General features: G+C 33.6%; 1 protein-coding gene and 1 long non-coding RNA gene across 3 annotated transcripts; one reads left to right on the top strand and one right to left on the bottom strand.

The window, feature by feature from the left end:
* Nucleotides 1-9,198: 9,198 nt before the first annotated feature.
* On the bottom strand, nt 9,199-17,578 carry LOC120012954 (aldo-keto reductase family 4 member C10-like). Of its 2 annotated transcripts, none has more exons than XM_038864527.1 (3): nt 16,247-17,557; nt 14,413-14,664; nt 9,199-9,698 (listed from the first exon to the last, which is right to left on the bottom strand). In XM_038864527.1, exons 1-3 carry the CDS (start codon nt 16,811-16,813, stop codon nt 9,438-9,440), a joined length of 1,080 nt encoding a protein of 359 aa, XP_038720455.1. In that variant the 5' UTR covers nt 16,814-17,557; the 3' UTR covers nt 9,199-9,437. The 2 variants fall into 2 exon arrangements, with proteins under 2 accessions (XP_038720455.1, XP_038720456.1); XM_038864528.1 differs by lacking the exon at nt 9,199-9,698 and adding an exon at nt 12,104-12,862 and having other exon boundaries at nt 16,247-17,578.
* On the top strand, nt 12,545-14,283 carry LOC120012955. The gene is made up of 2 exons (XR_005471315.1): nt 12,545-12,683; nt 13,619-14,283. It is a non-coding gene; the product is annotated as an uncharacterized LOC120012955 (long non-coding RNA).
* Nucleotides 17,579-25,300: the final 7,722 nt, after the last annotated feature.

The raw sequence follows: 25,300 nt of genomic DNA, 5'->3' as shown, positions 1-25,300 counted from the left end.
TTTTTTATTATCTATGCTTCAATTAGTGAATAGCACCAAAGTGGTATCGGAGGACTTAGGCACATGGGATAGTCCTGTCCATAATCTGAAGCTCGAAGGTTGGCATAACTACAGAGCTGATGAGTTTGATTCACATTATGATAGCACCCATTAGTACCAACGATCTAGAGCTCGCGATGGTCAGTTTGTAGGTGGTTGGAAAAATTGGTACAACCCCTCTCAATATGACCAACCAAGCACTACCTTCTATAGTAGCGGAGGAGGGCATGCTTCAAAATTTGATGCGTAATGTCTACCACAACGAGGAAGTAACGCCTACCATTTGTTTGACGAAAGGCTCGAACGAGCTTTTGTTTCAAGTAATGCTACATATGGAGAATCTAGCTCAATGCCTCGCGCTCGACATTTAGTGTGCTCATATGACAAAGCAATAATATCACCAAAGCAACATAATGATATCCTCTGGGGTATGTCAGAACAACTCCACTCTATGAGTCAACAAATGGGTGCTTGGACTGACAAAGTAGGCATGTTGTTGGACAAACTTTCTACCAAAAAAAAATCGTAAGGGTGTAGTACGAGGTGAATTCCATTCGAAACAGGTAACTAAGGTGCTCAGTGTTGAACCCAATGGGCATATGATTGAGAAACAAGAAGAAGTTGTCGGTGAGGAGATTCAATCAAAATGTGAAACCCAGGAATATGAAATTAAACATGAGGTAAATAAGCTTACAGTTGTTGTCCTACATGTTGGTCATCCGTCCTAGGCCAAAGTAACTCAATCCTCACCTTACATTGCTACTACAAACCAAGGAGACATCCTTGAAACATAGATTGTCTCTTTTGATGGTCTCTGGGTATGGGAAGGACAAAAGCTCTACATGTTTCTTTGTTTGTTGATCTTTGTGCCATTAAGGCACCACCAATTATTTCTTGGGCATGTGCATGTGGAAAGATAACAAGTGAAGCCAAGACAACCTTTAACCCGAGTGGGAGAGGAGATTTTACAACATTGAATATCCTAGTGCACAGGGACTCTACTAATGTATTGAAGCAAAAGGTTGAGCTCCCAAATAAAACGAACAATCTTATTTTTGTTCCAGGTAGTGATACATTGATAGAGTCCATGCTTATAAAGGAATAAGACATCTATGAAGGGGTGGACTTGGTTGCCAAGTGCACAAACAAGTCACTGGAGGATCATTTTTCAAAAGAAAATTTTATTGAAATCTATTGCCACGATATGGACAAAACTAAAGAGAATGTGATGAGTTATGCTGTGGGGATCCTAGAGCATGGACAAACTTGTAAAAGGATTGGGAGCATAATTCCACAATTCGTTTAGGCAATGTATCATCATACTATGGAGGTAGTTTGCTCCTACTTGGTGAAAATTTACACTACTACTATTGCTTGGGGCATCACCTTGCCTATTCCGTATTGGTTTGACATAGTTAGTTTTTTGAAACTAAAAATAGGATTGACATTTGGCCAAGGTTATTCACTTCTCCATCACTTTTATAAAGTTATGAATTGGGTCTTGTTAGTAGTCTTGCTTGTTGATACTCTGGTGTAACTGATTAAGTCTTGCTCTTTTATCCACTGTGAAAGTCAGCTGAAAATGCTTGATCATTACCATGTTTTGTTATTTTTATATAAAATCTATCAAAGAGGTGGAGACACCACCTTTGTTGTATTGACCTCTAAATATGTTAGCTTACTACAAGGCAATCAAAACACCTCTAAGGAAGGATATTTGGAGCCAACTGTGCATGTGTTTTGTTCTTTTATTGATCAAGATATTTTATATGGCCATAACTTGGTCTTGCAAAGGAACATAACCAGATTGGCTAGTTGGCAAGTGCAGAAGTTGTGTAATGACCGGTCCCGAAGGGGGGGTCTACAAAATTACCAAGTTGACTAAAACATAAACTATCTATGCAAATCCTCCAAAAATCATTTAATACAATCCCAAAATGAATAAAATGTATTTATAAATCCATTAAAATGTAATTAATAAGTCTTTATAATTTATACAAAGCGGAAGTCTTTATACTATCAACCCTACACTACCCATAACCTCAACTGTATCCATGGGGAAACCGCTCACGACCCAAGAAGCTTATCGCCATCTGCGTACTCACTTGAAAGGGAAAGAAGAAAATAGAGGTTGAGCTAAATAGCCCAATAGGGGTATAATACCTGATAATGACCTGAATATCCATGAGACGGATATCGAGAGAGCAAATCACAACGATAAGAGAAAGACTAGAGTTAGTCTATAGATACAAAAATCACTCGAAATGATGCAAAGAAGGGCGAGAACAATATGAACATGATCATGCCACAATCACAACCCGGTATGCATATATATAAGCTTACAAATATATATATATATATATATGCAAAACACACATCCAACATGTGGGGCGTAAACACCACAAAACATCCTCAACCGATCGACAGCATATAGCAGTCCGGATCCTCATCAGAGGCCATGGCGCTCAAATCCATCCAAAAACCAAGGCAGCACATGGTAGTCCAGATTCCTCATCGGAGGTCGTGGCACTCAAATCCATACACAAAATAAGGTAGCACACGATAGTCCAGATTCCTCAGCGGAGGCCGTGATGCTCAAATAACAGAAGAGGGATAAATCTCAGACAGTTATCACATCTCTCGATGGTGTGTCACAAGCGCAACCATCGCACAAAACCAACCAATCACATCCATAATACATCTCACAGTCACAATCCAACCCATCCAAACATACAATCAACCATATTTCATGATGCAAGCATATGGCGATTCAATGAATAGAAATCAAGTAACAATCCAATGAAGTGAGTATTTAACGCGCTACGAACATAATACAGAATCAAAACTCACAACATCAAAATCAAGCTCTATACGAATCCAGACAGAGACAGCAGAACGTCGATAATTCCCAATGTAAATGACAATGAGGGAGTTAATGAAGAAGTAAATAACGAGGGGAATAATATCTCAGAATTTATAATAAAATGAAAGATCATATATAAGAGGCCAAAGAGATCATAACCCCTTCCTCGATAGCAATGCACAATCAAATACTTGTCTACCATGTTTCCTTGATCCCCTAAAAATATACTGGCATTTAGTAGATTATTAAATAGTCTAAAATAGATTACTAGAATCTTTAAAATTATTCCCTTAATTATTTAACTACTTATTTGGTATGTACGATGGTTAAATTAATAAGTTGGCAAAATGACCATGGACATGTATGTATTTGCTAGAGATTAGTTAGGTTTTAGATTTTGAACAAATCTCTGGAGAGATTCTCTTAATGTTAGTCTTTGTTATTAGCAAGTTATTGCCTTGTATTGCATCCTAGAGATCTCAAGTAATAGATATCGGTGTCTTTCATGGTATAATTGATAGTTGGATGCCTTCTTTGATTATCTGTGTTTCAATTCGTGAATAGCAGTATCAGCTTGCTGGTTTGATGTTTGATGGTCAATCCCCACTCGGGCTACACCAGTCACATTTTTGATGGAGATCATTTTGGTATCATCAATGATCAATTTATTTAGTCACAAATTGTTGAACGATATAAATGGATATAATTTGAATAGTGGGATTTCAATATATGTGCTCGAATTTAAGATATTGAAATGATATTTTAATATTATTCAAAATTATAATCATTTTTTCCTTTCAATTGTTTTAACAAATTAATATTTAGTATTGATTTTTTAAAAACTTCTTTATGATTTTCTTAAGACGGAAAAAATCACCATAAATAAGTCAATTTATTTGACCGTGCTCTTTGATGCAGTTTGGACAATTTGATTTAAAAAAGTGAAGCTATTTTTTGCAATTGTTATCCAAGTGGCTTCACTGGATGAGATTTTAAACTCCAGGCAAAGACAACCATACCCATATATACATATTTAATCTATGCGTAATTCAAATTGTTATAGGCGTACAATTGAACTTAAACAAAAATCCTTAGGGGTAAATGAAGAGACTAAAGGAATTTGGGGAAAAAATGGAAATTCTATAAATGGCTAAAAATTATTTTGTTTGTTAAAAAAATTATTTTGTTTTAAATTCCTTCCACGTTTGTAAAATTCATAAAATGTTTAATTTACATTGATTTACATAAATAAATTATTTTAAATGTTTTAAATCATTTTTGTAGGTGGTGATGTGATTAGGACTCTTCGTAAAGCCTTGCAATATTTTAGAAAATTTATTTTTCTAAACGAGTTTTGAATTGTTTTTGAGAACATGAGAAACTTATTGAAAATACATACATCATGATATATGGTTGTTTGTGTGTTTGGATGGATTGAATTATGACTAGGAGTCGTGCGAGTGGTTGTGAAAACATGTTGATGTTTTCTGGCTTTGTGTGGTGATTGTACTCATGACACACCATTATGAGACGTGATCACTGATTAAAATTGTATCCCTTTTTTTTTTTACCTATGTGATTATACGGGGTATTTGAGCACCGCGCCTCTAATGGTGATTCCAAACTATTGTGTGCTGCCTTTGATAGTTATGGAGCCACAACCTCCGATGGTTGTCCCAAATGGGTGTGCACGCGGAGAATTTGTGATGTGTGATTGCACATATTTATATGTGTGTTGTTGGTGTATATGCATGGTTGATTATGTTTGCGGTATGATTCATATTAACATTGTCTTTGCTCATTCTATTGCATCACTTTTGTGATGTGCGACTGCATATATACATACATACATATATGTTGATGTATCTGTCACTAGCACCAATGGTAACGTCACGGTTGGATTCAATGGTTAGAGAGATGATGAAGGCATTTGCACAGGTTGTAGCTCAGTTTATGCCACAAATGTTTGGGGCTTAACAGGCAATGGGACATACTGCATGGGTTTTGAGTTAGAGAGCAAGAGATTGGAGCTGCTAACAAATCATTATTGGAGTTAGGAGAGCTATAAAGTTCATGACCAAAAAATTTTCGTGGTCAGTTGGATCCATTGGCTACCGAGGAGTGGCTTCAGATGATCATTAGAAGGATGGACTATACGGGGATCACTATGGACGTTAGAATTGATTTGGCCACTCACTTTTTTGAGGGACTAGCGTATACTTGGTAGGAGAGTGAGCTGCGTATTTTGTGACAAAGTGTAATGATTGTAGTTTGATACTGCATGTTTGGAGAATATGTGCCTCTAACAGTCCATGAGGCTAAGTCACAAGAGTATCTAAAGCTCTGACATGGCAGTATGATAGTGGCCGAGTATGAGGCCAAGTTTGATGAGTTAGGAAAATTTGAAGGAATGTATGTGCCGAATGAGGTGACCCAAGTGGGTAAGTTTAAGATAGAACTACATCTGAAAGTAATTGGAAAATTCACCACCACCAAGACTACATCGTATGTGGAGGTTGTGGAGGCGACACAGATGGTAGCAAATAGCAATATGGATGTTGAAAAGTATTATGAGTTGACTAGACCATCAAAGATGGGTGAATCTTCATCCTCAAGAGTTGGAGAAGAAAATAGAAAGAAGGCAAAGTAGAATTCGAGGCATAAGTTAGAACGGAGATCAGATTGAAGAGACGATCAAAGGGTTGATCGTCATGATCGAGATTATCAAGGACAAGATGATAGGCAACAAAACACTAGACGTAGGAATCAAGGATTTCAAAGAGGATAGTGGTTCTAGATTGTTGTGTGCTAGTTTGATAGTTATGGATGGTTTTTGAGCGTCATGGCCTTTGATGGTGGTTCTGGACCACCCTATGCAGCCTTGGATAGTATATATATATATACACACACACACACACACAGAGAGCAATTATTCTATTAAAAATTATGGTAGAGATGTAAAATGTGGACAACTTTTTGAGGGTGTGGATAAGTGAGATGACATGTGGGACCAACTGCTTTGGGTTCCATATGTTTCAAATCAACAGTGAAAATATACGTCCGTACTTTAAGTATGCATAAGAGAATTTATATATATATATGTTGTTGGTGTATATGCATGGTTAATTATGTGTGCAACATGATCCATATCCACATTATCTCTGCCATTCTATTGCATCACTTTTGCTTTGATTGTTGTATCTGTAAACTAGTTATACACATTTGATATAATATCTTGATTATTGTTGTGGTTTGTTCTAATTGATTAATCTAGTCAAATTTCAAGTAATGCAAGTATGTGATTCAAGATGCAGTTATATATGCGACATGATCCATACCCTTGCTGCTTTGATAAATCTCCATCCCAAGAAAGTAAGACATTTGTCTCAAGGTTGATAAGCCATACATTTGATGCAGAAGGTTGTGTAGCATTATGAACCAAAAACAAATGGTCTTCATGTTCTAGTTTATGCTCTTCTGTTATATTTGCTTGTTGGTTTGATTGTTGTCCACTAAATTGTTGCTTTTGTTTGCAATTCCTTTCTATGTGACTAATTCTTTTGCAGTTCCAACACTGAACTTGCTTGCCTTTAAGTCTATAATCCCTCTCTAAGTGGTTTGTCTTGCTGCAAATACCACATGGGGGAACTTCCTTATTCCTTGAGTACGATTAAAACCCTTAGTAGGTTTGTTTCTCCTTGCCTTGTCATGATTGAACTTCCTTCGATCTTTAGAAGTGATTCCATTCTTCCATCCCTTGTGCTTGGCTTGGAATACCCCCTTAAAAACTTCTTCATGTCTCATTGAAGCTCTTTGTTCATGAGCTTGTAGTTTACTACATAATTCTGAGATTGTTAGTTTTGAAAGATCACAAGACTCCCCGATTGCAGACACCTTTGCCTCAAACTTCTCTACGTAAACAAATCAACATCTTCTCAACTATCTTCTTGTTAGAGATATTTTCACCATATAATCTCATCTTGTTTACCAATCCAATCAACCTATCCGAGTGCTCCTTCACAGTATCATTGATGCTCTCTTTCATTTTCTACAATTCGAACTCCCTCTTGAGAGTCAATAGCTTGATAGATCTAACTGTCACTTCCCTGAAACTCTTCTTTGAGTTTATCCTAATTTTACTTGGTTGTCTTGAGATCAACTATTCTTGAAAAAAATTATTTTGAGACAACAGCATGAATAAAGTTGAGGGCCTCGAAATTTTTTGTCTGAGCTTCCTTTTGTTGTTTGAATTGCTAAATTGTGACATCATCTGAAGTTTTGGCAAGTTCATAGCCTTGATATATTATACTCCATAGGTCTTGAGCCTTAGGGAGAGCTTTCATCTTCATGTACCAGAAGTCATAGCATTCCCTTGTGAATATAGGTGGAGTTGGTAGGTTTGTATTGGTAGACATATGTACTTCCTTCACAGTTCTTGTAAGATATGAATAAGGCTCCAATACCACTTTACAGATAAGAACTGTCCTTGTTTGTAGCAGAGATACAAGGCAGTATAATAGAACTCAATGAAAATAGTTGTAAACAGACTTAATTATAATCATTAAACACTCTTGATCTTTCATATGATTGCTTGCTTACTCATCTTCATCAATACAAGTTTTATAGCTTACAGAGAACTAACTAGAGATATATAGACTTATGACAGAATACAAAATGTCAGAAAAGTCTAGACAAATGAATCATATTAGCATAATAAATAAACCACAACCACCTCTTCAAAAGTTCTAGAGTAACTCTTGACTCAACATTAAATAAATACACACATGCAAATACAATATCCTAATGCAATACACACGCTAAACGTATGAGAGAAACCTTATATACTTCTAACAGTTTCATTTGGGCAACTTCTAATAGAGTTGCTCTAAGTTCTATGTCTGGCCTAAGCCCAAAGCAAAAGCAAAAGTTAGGGTTTCGGGCACTAGGCTAGCCCAAGGCCCAAGGAACACCATATTAATTTAGAATAATTATATATGTATATATATTAGTTTACATAGATAACACAATGATGGAACTAGTTTGGTGCTACATAACTGTTTTATCTTCAACTCTGCAAGTCAGCATTCTGCTTACATTTTTTTTAGCCTAATTTAAGTTTGGGCTTGTATATCTTACTCAATATATAAGCCCAAATAAGTAATCAGCCCGGCTCTTATCTTAAATCAATTTTTTTTTTTAGTTTTTCTAGCCTAGCTTAATTGCGGGCTTGTATATCTTACTCAATATATAAGCCCAAATAAACAATCAGCCTAACTATTTTTTTAGCCTAACTTAGTTGTAGGCTTGTATATCTTACTCAATATATAAGCTCAAATAAATAATCAGTCCAACGCTTGTCTTAAATCAAATAGTTTATTTATTATTTTTAATGTCAAATCATTGTACCGTTAATTCAACAGTACTCTCTATTGATTCTATATTTCCAGAATTTTCTCTCTCCCTCTCTTGTTTAATGTTCTCTATTTCTGTGTTTTTCGTTAGCAAATACAAGATTATCTTTAAAAGCTCAATTTAGTGGAGATGTTTAATATATTTTATTTTTTTATTAACAAATACAATAATTATCTTTAAAAATTGTGCGTCTACTGTCTCGCTTTTGATATAAAAGTTGTGTGATTACTGTCTCACTTTGCGATTTTTTCCTCAAAATAGGGCACCACTATACTGTGACGCTTTAGGCACCAAAATAGCTAGGACCGGCCCTTTCTAACCCAGTAAGGCAGTAAGCCAATAACCCTAATACAAGTAGAAGGAAAAATAAGGTTGTTATCACTTATAAATCCGATGAAAATATCTGCAGAAAATTAGTTACTTGTCAGAATTCTTTTGTATTGCTCGATCCTTTGAAGTCGATAATTTTTTAGGTATTGAAATTCGGTAGGCTGCTAAGTTAACCAAGGATTCTTGGAGCATGTTCTAAATGTGCATTCCTTAAATGCAGTGTTATATATATGAGCATGTTCAAATGTCCATGTTTGAAGGTTTTGATTGAGATGTTTATTATGTCATTTTCATCGGAGGTTGACATATTTCTTCTTTGATTTCATCTGGTACTTGAATCTTGATAGTCATAGTAGATAAGTTTATGAATATGTTCTCAACAAATAAACTTCTTCAAACAAACCTCGGAAAATTATGAACTCTTATGAATCATCATATTCTAGCATGAACATAGCATGTCTGCGCGCGCAGACTTGACTGTCTTGCTTTGGCTTTGCACAATTGTGAGTCCAATTGAGGAAGAAAAAACAGGTAGGAACCCAGAAACACCCAAGTGGCTGTGCAAAGCAAAAGATCCTCTATAAAAGACATTAAAATATGATAAACATTGTTTACAGATAAAGATTTGCCACTTTGATCAGTGGTATAGCTCCTTTCAATTTTCTACTCAGCATCCACAAAATCAAAACCTCACAAACAAATTAATGGTCAAATCCAATACAATATATTATGAGGACAAGTTCAAGTTTGATCGCAATATGGCACATTACATCAAGAAACCAGTGTTTATATATCAGGCATTGGACTCCGCATCATCTTCCATTTCACGCACGGATTGAAGGGGACCCCTTCCGGATATGAAACCACTCTCCGAGAGATTATTCAGAGGACCATTTCCGAATAAACATACTTGAGGCTCGATCTGGTTCAAGCGATTCCATTCATCATCTGATAAAGACCAACTGAAGATGTCAATGTTTTTCCGTATTCGATCAGGCTTCAAGCTACAAGGCAGGACACTAGTTCCTCTGTGCAGTCCCCACCTTAGAATAACCTACAACAGATCAAAGCAAAATAATGCATAAATTTACTTTACAAGCAACAATTGAGCACATACTATTATTTACGAAGCCAAATGTTCAAGTAATATTTTAGATAGAAGTCCATTCGCTTTGCTAAACCAATTAATGCCCCTGAGACTTCAAGTTCATGACAACTGTTGCAAACTTCGCAATTATCAATTCAGTCACTCTTTCTCCATGTGCTTACCTCAGTTGAGGTTCTGTGGTGCAAAGTGTTTCCGTACTATGAATACTTCGAGTAGACTATATAAATAAGTACATATTTGGATATCTTATAGAACAACTAATCTGATATGTTCATTGCGAAGATGTTAATTAATTTTACCTACTTCAAGGGCAGCTTCTTACTGATAGCCAAATCAGTTATACGCATCTTGAGTTTCAGTCAATAACATTGAGAATGAGTTTCACATCAGAATCATAGTATACTAAATGAAACCTCAGATAGATCTTTCCATTTCGTTTCCTGCATTGCTCCTGTTGGAGTTATTAAGTCGTATTACGATTAGGTGTATTACTATTACTATTTGTGTGTAACAACCTATATAAGGTCAGACTAGGGTTTTGTACCAAGATAACAATATTCTCTCTATTTTTACTCTCTGTTTGAGTGTTTTCTACCACTACTATATACGTGTGTTCGATTTCAACTGCTTCTAAGAAGAGAAGATGAATGAATTTCAAATGATAGGTATGATTCATCAAAAATATAAGCAATAAGGACAAACACAAGTTTCATGTTGATTCGAGCATATCATACTGTTGTGTTAAATTTTTTCTTGAGAGTATGCAGCTGGATCCGAGAGGAAATTCATTTAAACAATGATTTAAACAATGAAAGGGTCAGTATCTGGAAAAAGAAATAAAAAGAAAAATAAAAGCTTTCTTAGCAATAGAAGCTCAAACTTGTGAGCACCTCGGCCAATTCTCAAGCCCATGATCACGTTATTTTTTGTTTACTCTTTTTCCCTAAATCAGGCAATTTGACTTTCTCCAAGAACGCTCAAATCAAAACTAATAGTAAATTACATTTCAAAATTACAAGAGCTTGCCCCACCATGCCTTCTTGGCCACATCATGGCACAAACAAGCTCTTTGAGTATGTTATACCTACATCAATTTCAACTTCTCTGGCTTGGACACAAGGCCAACAACTCCACACCACATTGCTGCAAGGCTTCTTCATACAAGGATTACTTTGTTAATAATTCAAATGTATCACTTAAACTTTTAGGTTTTCTCTCAGCAACCTTGACATATTAGTACGAAACAAAGAACGTCTTCATACAGTTTTTTTTTTCAAATGTCGAGAAGCATATGTTATCTTAAACTAATGAACCAGAAGTACCTCCCCTGAAATGTGCGGTCCAAATTAAGTTATTGCCGCTCTCAGATTAGAATCCTACCTGGGAATGCCTAAGCTAAATATGCAGTTATGACCTGCTACTGCTTTAACATGCTACAGCATTTATCTGCCGTGCTGTTGGCCTGTGTTGTATGCCATAAGTTACTTTCCAATGTCCATGCAACTCTTTAGTTAGTTAAAACAGATCAAAAACTGGTTATCAAATTCACTTGCCATAAAGTTCTCGAAGATCATCTTGGATATCATAATATTTTGAAGCAACTAGCAGCTCCTTATCTGACCATTAACTTTGCCTTGTAATAACCCACACCTTTTTAATGAAATCTTAAACCCTGATGAAGGAGTTGGGGGAGGGGGGGTGGTAAAGAAGACAGCACATGATCATAGGATTTGGGAGAGACTCCCAACATATGGTGACTCATGGGTAGATTAAGTTGATACTATGCTCAGACGAACGGTTAACATAATTTGTTAACAAGAGACTAAATAGAGAGGTGAAAATCCTATAAGATTGAAAATACAAGTTATAAGCTTTGATACACCAGAGAAAATAAAAGTAAAAAATGGGGCCTGGAAAATTATAATCCTCAAAAACTTATTCTAAACATTTTTGGGTGAGGTATGGAAATTTTTAAGAAATAATTAGCGGTAATCTTCCAAATCGGTTTTTCTTTGCAGTTTTTTCCAGTCTAAAGCTATGCTTTCCACCAATATTTAGTGTCTACATCCTTTGTATTACTTCAAAGCCTCATTAATACGAGGGATACAGTTCATGTGGAAAGAAATGGAGCAGGCACAGGTATTCTAGAACTCTCAATTTCTTATAGTTGGTGTCTAGTCAATAATTGGCTTAAGAGGAAGCATCGGTATCGCATGGATCACATTTGACATAATATTTCCAAATATATTTAGTCCAATACGAAGGATGGATCAAAAACTTGTAAGTACTGCAAAGCAATCCCTTCAAAATGTTGACCACACAACATAGGTTAGGGGTAGTACAAGTTCGCATTAAGGAATCGCAAAGAACAAGTAGAATGAATACTTATGGAGTTTGCATTAGTTTTTAGCACTAGTAGGCGACAGACAGACAGCCTTTAAACAAGAATTTCATAAGAAAGCTAGATGTCACTTAGTTTGAGGATGCAAGATCCATATAGGAGACTCCTGACCTAGGAAGCACGGACTCGGCAAAATGGGTGCCGAGTCCGCGTCACACACGAACTTAGTTCCCCAACGCGGTAGACGCGCAAAAATACGGCTACGACACGCGTTGACCACGTCGGAACAATAAACACAGCAATGACTCACCGAGGACTCGTAATCGACGCAGGGGGACTCGGTTTCCACTTAAAACCACTCACAACCTGCTCTGTTGCTCTCCTTCCACACGCGAACTCTAAATCGAAGACCTCCTCTAAAGCTCTCCTTCCACACACGAAGCCCTAAATAGAAGACCTCTGAATGGATCACCAACTCTGAATCGAAGACCCAAAGCTCTCCTTCCAGGCGCGAATGAAGCTCTGAATAGAAGACCTGCTCTCCTTTCACACTTCTTCTCTTCGTCGTCGACTTCGCCACTGAATCTCAGGTATGTGATCGACCTCTTCTCTTCTCTTCTCCCATCGACCCATCAATTTTTTTTGATATTGTGCTTTTGCCTTCTGTCTCCCCTTCTTCTTCATTCTTTGTCAATCGCGACTGTAGCCCCTTCTCAGTCGATCGCGACCTCACCTCTGTTGGCTCGATAAGAGTAAGATGGGCTTGAACCTAAAGAGAGAGAAAATTTATCCTAATTTTCTCTTCTACTTCCAAGTGATATACCAGATCAATTTGGGAGAGAGAGTGCAGACAGACAAAGAAAGATAAAGATCACATGAATTGGGATAAAGATGAAATATCGTCTTTAAAGAATTAAAATAAAATAAAGTAAATTACCACCATTCAGATCTACTTTAAATGATCGGACGGTTCTTATTATGAGCTCGTTAATAACCGGTGCACTACTGCACCAGCTCTCCCCCAAATCCTTGTTCCTGAGTATTTTTTGTAGAGTACAATAACTAAAAGAATGCATTGTTTCGAAGACTAGTCAAAGGTCCCACGCAACTATTATGGCAACTATGTTTCATTTGGATTGATTTGTTTATATACAATTCTCTAATATGTATATAAAATATATAAATATTTTTTATTCGCCGAGTCCCCCCGCACTCAAATACAAGATTCTTTGAGGTTTTGCGAATCCCCGCATCCTGTGTCCCCCAGCTCCTTGCACGTGTGGGGTCTAAGAAGGGACATATGTAAACAGAATTAGGACTGCATATGCAACAATGGTATTTTCTCGGTTTAATTCATGAAATCCCTGTCGAGAACAGAACAACCTTATCATTCTGCCGAGAATCAAGTATACAGGAAATTGTTTGACCAGAATATAGTACCTCCAACTCTTTCTTTGAAGCTAATAACACAACAGGTACATTTCACCTGTTCCACGAATGCTAATCAGTGATGTTGTTCCAGCAGAACAAAGTACAGGAAGTGGCAGCCATCAGAAGATGGAGGACATAGTTTTTGTTTGGTGGATTGGAGTCTCTTGGAATGGTAGAAGACTAGACTGGGAAAAGCCAATGCCTACTGGGCCCCAGTGAGCGGAATGTGTGGCATAAAACTTCAAGTCTTCAAGATTGGAACACGAGACTAAGCCATGGATGGCTCTAATGCATACCGTGACGAAAATTCGGTGAAACCAATTCAGTACAAGTATTCTTTGCTAGGAAGGCGGAAATTGTGTCAGGCGAATTCCTCAATTTCAAAGTGGACATAGCATATATGATATAGATATTAACAAGACTCAGACGTGAAAGAGATATTCAGGGTCTATAACAGAAGAATCCAGCATTTGTACTGAACTCCTTAGCTGATACAAGGTTCTAAAATATACAAATCTTAAGCTACTGGAGTAAGTTTTTTGGTGCAGAGGACCTGTGGACCAGAGATGTGACAGCTTAAAATATAGTATACTACAATCTTTTACAAAGATTCCTAAAATTTCCAGTAAATTATATATCTCAAGAAAATATGCAGTATCAGACATATTGCACTTCTAAAGCATGGTTTGTATTTTGTAAGCTCCTACACATTCTACATTCAGAAAAAAAACTAATGATGCATCATTGTTTAGATAAAAACAGGAAGTGTATCCAAGTAGCTAGCACTATCACTGGCAGAAAAGGAACTATGATAATATTCAAAAGAGTATACTGGATATAATGGAAAATATATAGGGACTTATCAGAAATAAAACTGAGTTGAAATACCTGTTCAGGCGTCTTTTTGTGTATGTCTGCTATCTCTGAAACAATAGACAACTTCAGCATTGGTCCATGTACTGATCTTGATCTTCTAAATGATATACGAGGAGTTCCAGGTTCATCTTCCCCAGATCCACTATCAGATGGTCCAGGACTTGAAGTAGGTACTCCCAAAGGAGTGTGCGCAGATACATGAATACCTTTCGTTTGACAGAACTTTACAAGTTCATCCTGCCTCCAAAAGGGGTGTAACTCAACCTGAAAGATACAATAATTACAAAACCTCAAATTCGTGGCTAAAACATTTGAATAAATATTTGGTAACAATAAGATGACAAGAGAGGAAATGCTCTATTGTTAACGAAAGAAATAAGACCACGAGAGAAAATGCTTCATTCCTAACAAAATTACAGGTCATGTAAAGTAGGGAACTCACAAAACTTAGCCTTCAAAATCTACAGTTACTTTCATTAAAATACAGCAATCCATTAAAGAAATAATTAGAGATGGATTATGTTATTGCAAAATCCATCATATCAGCGCATGGGGTGGAAGACACATAACTAGATTACAGAAAAGAAATGCACATTTATGTGGTGCTGAATTACATGAAATTTTAACTCAAAACATTGACAAGTTCATGTTTAACTTCAAGTATTTATCAATATAATTATTAGTGGGTAGAGTTAATTTCATGAGATGGAGTACTAGTAACAAATAGCCACAAATCCCGAGGAAGATCCTATCTTCATCAAGTATTTATCAATATAATTATTAGTGGGTAGAGTTAATTTCATGAGATGAAGTACTAGTAACAAAGAGCCACAAATCCCGAGGAAGATCCTGCCTTCATCAAATATCACTTCTAGTAGTAGTCTTTGTGTCTGTAATCACTTCCCTAAAGATGTCATAACAAAATAAATTATAGAGCTGCAAAAAACTAATTGAGGGAGAAAGGTAAAGTGCATGTAGATTTGTGCAAAAAAAAACAGAGAGAAAAAACTTCAAACATAAGCAGTAGTCAAGGTCTTCCGATCAGTACAACCTAAGCTTTGGTAGCTATACAAAGATAAGTAACTGCAAGTATGTCATAATTCTTCCAATCATGGGTTGGAGTTGAATTTACATATGGACAAACACTACACCACCAATTTGTTCTTCATGTTCCTACTAACTATATTCCTGCTTGTTCTTAGTTGAGTTCCCTAGTTAAGACTAAATAATAATTAGGGGTTCATTTTTACCCTAAACTCAACACCTCAGTCATGGAAGTATCTCCTAAAGCAAAAGATAAATCTTGTAAGCAGCTAAAAGAAGTTCCAGCCATACACTCAAATAAATAAAAGAAGTTCCAACCAAGAGCACCTTGGTAAACCACTAGTGAAGAATCCAGATAGATGAATGGTATGTTCAATAATAGATCTAGGTTTTTTGCTACCAGAAGAGACCTACGTTGATACTCAACAATGAATCAAATACAACTTCCAACACTTTGAGATGGATAATTGGTCCAATTGGAGATGGGTCGTAAAAGAAAGGATTGATTCAGAAACCCTTGTATAAGCTAAAAGCCTAAAAGTTACCATGTTGATTATGCTATCTACTGACACAAATTTACCAGCCTTCACACCAGCAATGTATATAAAGCAAGATGCAGCCAATCAAATAGACTTCCATCTATAATTCAAATCTGTATCACCGACAGAAAGATTGAAGGAGGTCCCCCTCATCTATCCGCTGATGGAGAAGGCATTTTTAAAAAATCAATCAAACAGAACTCAATGCAGTACTGTAAGATAAACAACTGAAATTCAACAAGAATGAGCACAATGGAGCAAACCTGATTGACAGCTGGTACAATTTTTGCAAATTTAAGCAGTTCTTTCAATTGTTGAACACTGAAATTGCTGACACCTATTGCTTTCACCAAACCTGAATCAATTAGACCTTCCATAGCTTTCCATGCTTTCTTCAATCGACTGAGAAATTGTCTATACTCACCCCCTGACTTTGAAGGAGGGTCAGTTGCATCCCCAAATGCAGAGATCTCAGGCCAATGCATCAAATATAGATCCAAGTATGTGACTCCAAGACTCTTAATCGAAACTCTAACATAATTCTCAATCTTATTGAGTGAATTCATGGTACAATACAGCTTAGAAGTCAAGAAAACATCCTCTCTCTTCAATGAACTTTGAAATGCTTCAGCCAGTGCTTCCCCAACTTCAATCTCATTCCCATAAAGATGTGCACAATCTATGTGACAATAACCCACCGACAAGGCTGTCCTAACAGCTTCAACACAAAGGTCACCGCCACTCTGCCATGTTCCCAGCCCAATGGCAGGGATCTTGGCTCCTGTGTTCAAAACAAAGAAACTTCCTGGACTGCAAGACTTTTCTTTCATCTCCTTGACCAGATAGAAACCAAATGACCCAGATACCAGAAATCACGGCTATGGCAGATTCACAACAATCTAGCTCTGGCGGCACGGTTTTGCGAATTCAACCATATACAGGAAACCCAAAACAACACGAAAGTATAACTGTGATTTGCAATGCTTGCGAACACCTAATAATCAAATACCCAATTCAAAGAAGTCAGCTTTAACAACTGAAAGTACGCACAAACTGTGTATGCGAATTTGTCTGACCGAAATCCAACGGCTGAGACGGCAAACAAAGCAAGCCATCAACAAGACGTTGCTATCTACACGAAACTGGACAACTTACATCAAATAATCAAACTTATAATTCACGAAAAATAAACCCACCAAACCAAAGACTTTGTTCTTCTATAATTCGTATATGCAAACAGAATAATACACGGCAAGTATTCAATCGGGGGTTGTACTCAACCCAAAAAAACAAATCAAAGGCTTAGCTGTAAAATCAATCTCAATCTCTCACTTTCTCTATCTAGAAAGGATGCAACGGAACAAAGAGAGTCCAAGTCCAACATGTACACACGTGCTGCGTAAGATAAAAGGGAAAGGAGAAGCAAAGACAAAATTGGGTTTTCCTACACCTAAACAAAGAACAAGCGTCGTCTGGATCCACCCACCACCCACCAAGGTACTACTACGTTCACCGACACAAAAGCAGACACATATGGCAGTTTGCATCCTTGTTATTTTCTCGCTCAATGTGATAATATTCTCCTTTTGATTTTTTTTTGTTCTCGTCTTTTTAAACTAATGAAGGGACTTGTCATAACGGTAAACAATGGAATGACATTTGTTTTCTTCTGTTTTATTTTTAAATGGCTTTTCATGGTTAAAAGGAATTTTTTACTAGGGTTAAAAATATTTACGTTAGTAAAAGATAGAGGTAGAGATGGAGAGTTAGTTTTACTTCTTTGTCTTTTTGGCACATGAGAAAAAAAAAATGAATGATAATGACAAATGACAAATGATAATGGTAATGGTAATGGTAATGGTAATGATAATGAGGACGATCATTATAATGATATGTTGGTTGCATCAAGAATGTTTGTTATGCAAAATATTTGTTGGAATGGTTAGAGAATATTTTTTGTGATCTAAAATTAAAATACAACATATCATTATATACTTTATAAATTTTAAAATACAATATGATTAAATTTTATTTATTAAATTAAAAATCTGATTTTAACATTTATATTATATTATTCTTTATTATATTCCAATAATTCCAATATTATAATATAATAATAATGTTATGATTATAATTATATATAAAATTATAATCTAATATTAATTATATTATGATTATTTTAATTAGTATAATATTTAGATATTATAATATAATTATATTATAAGTAAAAAATTGGGACAAACATGTCATTGGACATCAAGGGCGGAGCTAGGAAGTGACGGTGGGATAGGCTACTTATATTTTGATTTGCTCCAGAAATTTTGTTTAGGGTTACTGTATAACACTACAACTTATTAAAATGATATCATCGATGAACATTCATCTTAATATTTCGTCTCACAAAAGGTTGACATAAATACATATTAAAATTGATGAAAATTAATCAAATACCATGTAAAATGAAATAATATATAAATATATAACTAGAACACATAAATATTGTTATGTATTGTCGTTTAGATATACACGGACTAAAAAATACACATAGTACACACACACACATATATATATATATATGAAGTAAAAAAATTTTAAAGATATATATAAGTGTGTGTGTGTGTGTGAAGTATTACGTTTGTTTAAGATATATATAAACATGTGTGTGTATATATTATGTGTGTGTGTGAAGTATACTTTTTTACAAAAAAATTGAGGCTACCACCTAGTGTAGTCCCCTCTTGCCTCCGGCCAATTTGACATTTGTTGATCAAAAGAGTAGGAATGTCCATTCCCAATAAAAATCAAAGGAATGCCTATATGTGTGTGTGTATGAAGTATTACGTTTGTTTAAGATATATATAAACATATGTGTGTGTATATTATATATATGTGTGTGAAGTATAAATTTTTACAAAAAAATTGAGGCTACCACCTAGTGTAGCCCACTCTTGCGTCCGGCCTGTTTAACATTTGTTGACAAAAAGAATAGGAATGTCCATTCCCAATAAAAATCAAAGGAATGCCCATTCCAACCAAATTCGGAATGGACATTCCGATTTTTAGGAAAGTAGACTATCAAATGCGGGAATTGTGTGACGAGGAATGGTGATTCCCATTCCATCCTGGTCAATACCCCAACAAAACGTGCTCTAAGCATCTCCAATCCCGAACTCATGAATAGGCTGCTCACAACCACTATAAAACCATCAATGAAGAGACTGAAAATACTTTTGGCCTGATTAGATTATAGGTAGTAGCTCACTTGACCAATTTATTGGCCCAAAGATAGATTTAGTTTTAACTTAGTCAACTAAAGATTTTAATACCAAAATAGGCATAAATGTCTTATGACCTAATTCAAGTAGATAATTCGAATTACTATTCCCTTTCTTTGACATAATATTTTAAAATAAATATTTTAACTAGAATACCCTATATGCTACCCATATTTGTAATTATAATTTCTTATTTTTTCCAACCCGAACACTTTCTCTCCATATTTTCATAGGATATATTTTATCCCTATTTTCATGGGTCAATTTAGTGGGTCGTGCTCTTTGAATAATTGTTAACAACCTAGTAGGGCCTTCCTCTTTGATTGTAGGAGAAAACTCAAAAAAAAAAAAAAAAAAAAAATGCCTCTCTAGTTGATCGATGCGACTGTTCCAACCTTTGATGCTGCGTTTGAGAAATTCATCCAAAAACAACCCCAGCTTCAAGACCTCATTCTTTTATTGGCTGATAAGGACTCATTTACGAACCCTAGATATTTTTGCTCTTCTTTTTTCAATTTATTTATTTTTATTGATTTTTCAAATTTAGATTACCCATTTTACAAGTCTTGTTCTATGTTGAATTTTATTGCAAAATTAGATTGTAAATCTTATAATTCACAAATTAATTTTTTAGATGTTTGGATTTCTGAATGGAACTAAATCCCTCTGTGGCCAAAAGTAAGACAATAATTAATTTTAAAAATTATTATCAAGAAAATAAGACAAAAATGAAATGGGATTACAATACATTGAAATGTCTGCTAACTATAGTCATTGTCAGCTTCGGGAAAGATTTTAATGCAATGAAAAAATAGATAACCCATAAGAACAATTAGTCAACTAATTAATTAACTAACTAGTGAAGATATTTTCAATTATTTGTTACCATGATTTTTTGCTTTATTTCTGAAGACATGCAATTACATAATGGTTCGACTATTTATTTACCAAAAATCTTATATGTATCATCGGTTACTAAAGAGTACCTTGTATTAAATAATTTGCAGTTACAATAAGGAATTTTTAGTTTTAGCTCATTATGAAGAGATACTTTAAAAGGACATGTGGTGTTAGTCTACACATGTTGTTACTGTCCAATTTATCCCTATATAAATGACAGTGATTAAGGAGCTTCCTAGTTCTAAAAGAAGTTAGATGGAGTTTGAATCTTATCTAGAAATCTTCTAGCAGATCCTGGATTATGCAAATCAATCAAGATGTATCATCCCAACATAAAGGTTGAAATCTATCTAAATATATATAAATAAAAGTAGGATACACTTGACCTTTTTTTCCCTCCCAAACTTCCAAGATTTTTAGTCTTAATTAATTAAATAATTTATTCTTCCTAAACCAACAATAAACTATTTTTAAATCAAAGATATATTTGAAGATTTTTTTCAAATATTTTAAAGATATTGAAAAAAGATTTTGATAACCAATATTTCAAAGATTTTTCAAATATTTCTAACTATATTTAAAAATTACATCCCAATTTCTCTCTCTCTCCTCTCCTCTCCCACCCACTAATATTTATATACTTAGCTCTCTCGTGGGGAGCTTTAATTTGTTTAACTCAATTGTTTTTTCAATTTGATTATGGTTTTACACCTTATTCATATGGTTTGCCCTCTCACAATTCAGTGTGCATCAATCTCTTTTAATATTCATAGATATTCTAATTACGATGAGTTTAAACATAATTTTATTGATTATTTTTTTTCAAAAATATCCTTCAAAGGCTGCTACGGATTCAGTCAATTTCACTTACGAAATTGTAGGTTAGGATTGTACACTATTTCTTTTTCTTTTTTGTAATTGTGTTTTCAATAGGTTCAAAATCAACATGTTTTGTTTTCTTTTATCAGGGTTTGACAAGTGACAACATTCTTGGAACTGAAAATCAAATGAAAATTTTATGTTGAAACTAGAAAATAAATAAAAAATTGATAGAGAAGAAGAATTGAAACCCGGTTCCTTATGTTCCACCAGTGACTAGAGTAGTCATTCCGCGATAAGGTGTTATAATTTCCATTATTTTTCATTGTTGTTGGAGAGAGTGATAATTTGCGGTCATATAATTTTGATATTCACGAAGTGAAATAGACTATGTTAACTTCATTAGAAACAATGAATTCGTTAGCAAAGTAGTATGTATTATGATAATTCTAATCATGAATGAATATGTAAATTATAAAAAAATACACATAAATATTAAATATTACGAAATAAGCAATATTGCTCACTTGGATTTGATTAATTCTCAGAATTAGAGAATTAAGCTATTAATTTATTAGAGAATTAATCTATTAATTTATTCTCTCAATCAAAAATAATAAGTTATTATCCTTATTACTTTACCCATATTTGAATAATGATACTAATTGTATTTGAAATTTTAATTCTTAATTATATTTTTTGATGTTATCCTTATCACTTTACTGTGTTTGATTGAATATAATTTCAATTAATATGAAAATTTTGAAAATTTCACAATATTATTTTTATCCTTATCACTGTACCCATGATTTTAATCCTTAATAATTTTTTCAGGATTTTAAACATATTTGAATTTGCTATCATTTTATTCTTCTAACAACATTTATAAATACCCTTTATGATCTTATAAATTATAATATAATTATTTAACTATTATCTTTTATCACTATTTAATTATAAATATGATCATTATCTTTTATCACTAGGTAAATTATTAATTGATAATTTTTATTATTTAAATATTTGTTCACAAGGATGTTAAATACTATAACTACTTCATGTGTCACCTCTATGATTACACCATGACATTGATGAATAAAAATATTTATAAGTTGTATTATTTATTCAATTTATATATACATTATAGTTGCCCCACGAACCATGAGTCATCCTTGTGAATAAATATTTTATTCAGTTAAATGAATAACGATACTAATTGTATTTGAAATTTTAATCCTCAATCATTTTTTAGTTATTATCTTTATCACTTTATCACTATTTGAATATAATTTTGATTAATATGAAATTGTTGAAAATTTCACAATATAATAATTATAATCGTAATAATTATTTTTTGAAATTCTACACATAACAAGTTTTATGATTATCTTTATCAACATAAAAAATTTTGCCATCTTTTTACAATTTTAAATGAAAATTCTACAATAATAGATCATAATTTAATAATTTTGCCACCTTCTATTTTACTTTTATAAATCAAATTAAATTTATAAAAAATATAAATGTTAGATGGTTAGAATTTAAAATAATAAATTCAAATTAAATAAGCAAATTAGTTAATAAGTTTTAAATATTTGTTCAAAAATTAATTTAAATATTTATATTAAATAGTTTAAATCATATCCAAACAACTTACAACCACTTTTTAATTGGAATTAAATATAATACGTAAAATTAAATTTTGTGATATATATCCATGAAAAGTAATTAAATTTAATATTAAATTTAAATTTTCATTTTATTACGAATTATAGCATTTAATCATTTAAATTAAATTTAACTAGCACTAAAGGTGTTAGACTTTTGACTATATAAATCCATAGCAATACGAGAACTCGATTTCATTGTTTGGGGTAAGTATTCAAAATATATTTTTTATTTTTTCATTTATTTGTAAGTTATTGGAAATTATTATATTTAGTTTAATAATTTAAATTATAATATATATTTTAAAATTCTACATGATAATAATAGTCACACTCAAATTTGAATTTTTCATCATCTTAGATATATGATACACATATTTGAATTTTTTATTCTTTGAGTCTTTTAAAATTTATTTAAATGCACATATATTTTTCACTGCATTGTTCAGACTCTACTCACTTACCAAAAAAATTCAGACTCTCCTCATGATCCACCTTTACTTGATCAAGATGAGTAAATACCTCTCAGACCTCTCAAACAAACGTATGAGAATATCTTGTAACGGTCAAAGTACATGTTCGTTATGCTATCTTTTTTCGAAATTAAATATAAAGAAATGAATTATTTTTTAAAAATGTAGCTTAATGTGTAGAGCCAAAGAAGAATAATTACAAATTGCTGAAAAAATCAAAGAAATTTTTGATTGACAAAATATATTTTTTTTATCTTTGTCCTTTGCAGGTTTGCATGTTGAAGAATAGACATCGTATTTTTAATGATAAAATTTTTATATTTGTGAAATTTTGCAAGGTCTTAAGATTGATAAAAAAAAAATGAGGCTTCATCATATAAGTGGCCATGATTTTGCATTAAACACTATAAGAGAGTTCTCATAATGGATATTAAAAATCGGTGATGGTGAAATTGGAGATCATAATTATGAGAGAATTGTAGAAATTCTAGATGATCTCCTTATCAAGAACCCAGACAAACCTTTGACAGTAATTGTTAATAACACATATCTTTCTTTACTTCAGCAAATGAGTGATTCTAAGTATATGTAGGAGAAGACAATTCTTGCGCATACATTTGAAATTGTGGAGAGAGTGAATGACTTTATGTTTTCATTAGTGTCAGGTGAACAAATAACTTATCTTAGTTTTGACAATGTTTGCAAAGTAAATGTGAATGTCGATAGTCATGAAGATATTTATACACAACTAAATTCTTAAATTCCATTGCATCTTTTGGTCTTTTAAACCATGAATCAATATTGATGATTGGTGTTCCAGTAATGCTGTTTACAAATATTGATCAGAAATCTGGTGCATGCAATGAAACCAGATTGATAGTAATACAATTGAAAAAACACATTATAGAAGCTAAGATTATTTCACAAATCAATGTGGGTCACAAGATATTTATATCTCGAATGGTATTATCTCCATCATATTCTTGGTTGTCATTTAAACTCCAAAGAAGATAGTATCAATTAGCTATTAATTTTGCTATGACAATAAACAAAAGTCAAGGATAATCACTTTCTCATTTTGGTTTGTATTTGTCAATGTCGGTTTTAAGTTATGGCCAATTATATGTTACAGTCACAAGGGTAAAAAGTATGAATGGACTGAAGATATTGATTGTTAATGATGAAGTACAATTATGTAATACTACGTACATGCAAGCAATGTATGTAGTATTTTTTTTCATAATTTAATAAAAGCATGTCATACTATTGTCAACTTTCTATGATTATCGACTTCAATAAATTCTAGCAAGAAAGTTAAAGTTAATGTCATGACTCTGGAGTGTCTCTTCACTTTTGTTAAATCCATTTTGTGTTGGTTCTTTTATGATCAAATATTTCAATGAAATCATAAATTTTTTATTATTCGTGCATCGCACGAGTCCAATAACTAGTTCAAAGAATATAATTACAACGGTAGTGAGTCATGCATAGGTTTTGTGTACATGAGAGATCATAATGACATGGCATGCTGATTGGGTATGTTTTTGATTTGTTGACTACGTAATTTTAAATTTTAAAATTGTAGAGCTTTAATGATATTTTAAGAAGGTTTTACATATTCCAAGACTAAACCCTCCAAACATCGATAAACGTTTCTAAGAGAACTTTTCAAAATCCTCTCAAACTTCTCTCAACTGCTCAGGCCTGTTGACACTTTCGATGACTTTTTTTCGACTTCGGTGAGAAGCATCTGTTACAATCGTTGTCGAGATATAGTGTATTTATTATTTCCGCCGAAGAAGGAGCTATTTCTGGCCTGGTTTTGTTGATATCGACTTCATATCGACAAGCAATCCACATCCAAGGTAAAGTTATGAACTTTCAGGGTTCCATTTGTGCTTAAACAATGTATTTGGTGTTTCTATGTTGTTTTTTTTTTTATTCAATTAATGGAATAAATTCGGCAGGTTTGATTTCTTGAATACGAAATTTTTAATATTCTCTGTGGAAGTATACGAATCTACCCTGTTATAATTTCAGTTGCTTTTTATGTATAAGAAATAAGGCTTTGTGCATACTTGTTAGCGACTTATAATCGAAAATTTTTTTATTATCAAAAAAGGAAGCTCTACACATTTTCTTGAAATAGACATTTGTTAGATGCATACATAAATTTTTTATAA

Source organism: Tripterygium wilfordii, chromosome 13 (assembly GCF_013401445.1).
Source record: "Tripterygium wilfordii isolate XIE 37 chromosome 13, ASM1340144v1, whole genome shotgun sequence".
Taxonomy (NCBI): domain Eukaryota; kingdom Viridiplantae; phylum Streptophyta; class Magnoliopsida; order Celastrales; family Celastraceae; genus Tripterygium; species Tripterygium wilfordii.
This window is presented reverse-complemented; position numbering and strand designations above follow the sequence as displayed.